The sequence below is a fragment of the Penaeus monodon genome, chromosome 30, assembly GCF_015228065.2.
Source record: "Penaeus monodon isolate SGIC_2016 chromosome 30, NSTDA_Pmon_1, whole genome shotgun sequence".
NCBI lineage: Eukaryota > Metazoa > Arthropoda > Malacostraca > Decapoda > Penaeidae > Penaeus > Penaeus monodon.
In genome coordinates this window covers 11217915-11219129 of record NC_051415.1, presented here as the reverse complement: position 1 = coordinate 11219129, position 1215 = coordinate 11217915, and the positions used below count along the sequence as shown (strand labels likewise).

Below are 1215 nucleotides of genomic sequence, written 5' to 3'. Positions count from 1 at the left end.
TTCTTATGCGTTCACTTGTATAATTTTCTCACTTTCTCTCTTATCTTAGGGACTCTTTCTCACACTCACCTTGAATGGTAAACAAAGCAAAAAAAAAAAAGTTCATCTTTTGTTTTCCGCTCCATTATTTTGTTGAAAACTTTCAGCGAATGCAATTACCGCTGTTTTTGCGTCGTTTAGTTTTATGTTTTTTTTTATAGCCACGTCGCATATGTTCACGTAGGTAGTCTACGTTAATGACGAGGTGTCACGCGGTCGTATGTTGTGTGATAATTTGTTGATGTCATTATTATCATTATCATCCAATGAGGGTAATTAATTACTGAATTAATTTGGTGTAATCTACTCCATGACGTTGTTTATGCGGTTATGCTTTCAATGTGTTCTTTTTTCAGTCTTGCTAATATCGTCACAACTTGCATTTTCAGGCAATGCTATGTGTTGGAGGAACGGCTCTTGTTTCCGTGAATTTAGCTTGTAATGTGATTATTTCATGTGTGTTTCAGGAGCGGCTGCTTTTGTCGGTGTTGCCACAACATGTGGCCATGGAAATGAAGGCTGACATCATCAAACCCGTGGAGAGGCAATTCCACAAGATCTACATCCAGCGACACGAGAATGTTAGGTCAGTCAGCACTTTCTTTGTCTCTTGTGCATTGATTCATCACTTGCTAATAGTATTGGTTATGTGGTGAGAACTAAAATCGGGTATGAATTTATGCAAAATTCACAGGTGTTGAAATTCTAGCCCCCCCCCCCTCCCCCCAACAGGCCAATCGTGAAAGTGTACCCTATTGAAGGCCGCCGGAGTCAGTGCTTATAACTCTGGGTCCTTCTGTCCCGCTAGGCGACCACTTTCCAACTAACCAAATACGATAATAGAATCATCTTTGTTTGGAAAAAATAAAAACGTGCGGATTTTAAAGGAGTAGGTCTTAGCTATTACAGCTGTTGAATCACAAAGTAATAATAGTAAGAAAAAAACATTCAAGTTAACATTTGGTAAACACGTGATGTTTACAGAGCCCGCGTGCCGGCTTGCCTGCGGTCCCCCCCTTTCCCTCACCCCTTCACTGCCTCTCCACTCTAAATATTACACACTTAGGGCTTGAGATGACAAGTGTCAAGTCTTCAGCCAACTGCTTGATGGGAAGAAAAATAAAAAAGGCAGGTGGAATGCGCATCCAAGAGGGAGAAGGCAAGGGCGACGGTATT

The 1215-nt window shown here is 41.2% G+C and overlaps 1 protein-coding gene across 1 annotated transcript in view; it reads left to right on the top strand.

Annotated features, from left to right (window-relative positions):
* The window catches only part of LOC119592519 (adenylate cyclase type 1-like), a gene marked incomplete in the record, with an annotated part of 97990 nt that overhangs the window by 46863 nt on the left and 49912 nt on the right, over positions 1–1215 (top strand). Inside the window, 1 exon segment of the mRNA XM_037941372.1 lies at positions 507–625. Coding sequence (XP_037797300.1) covers positions 507–625 — 119 coding nt within the window.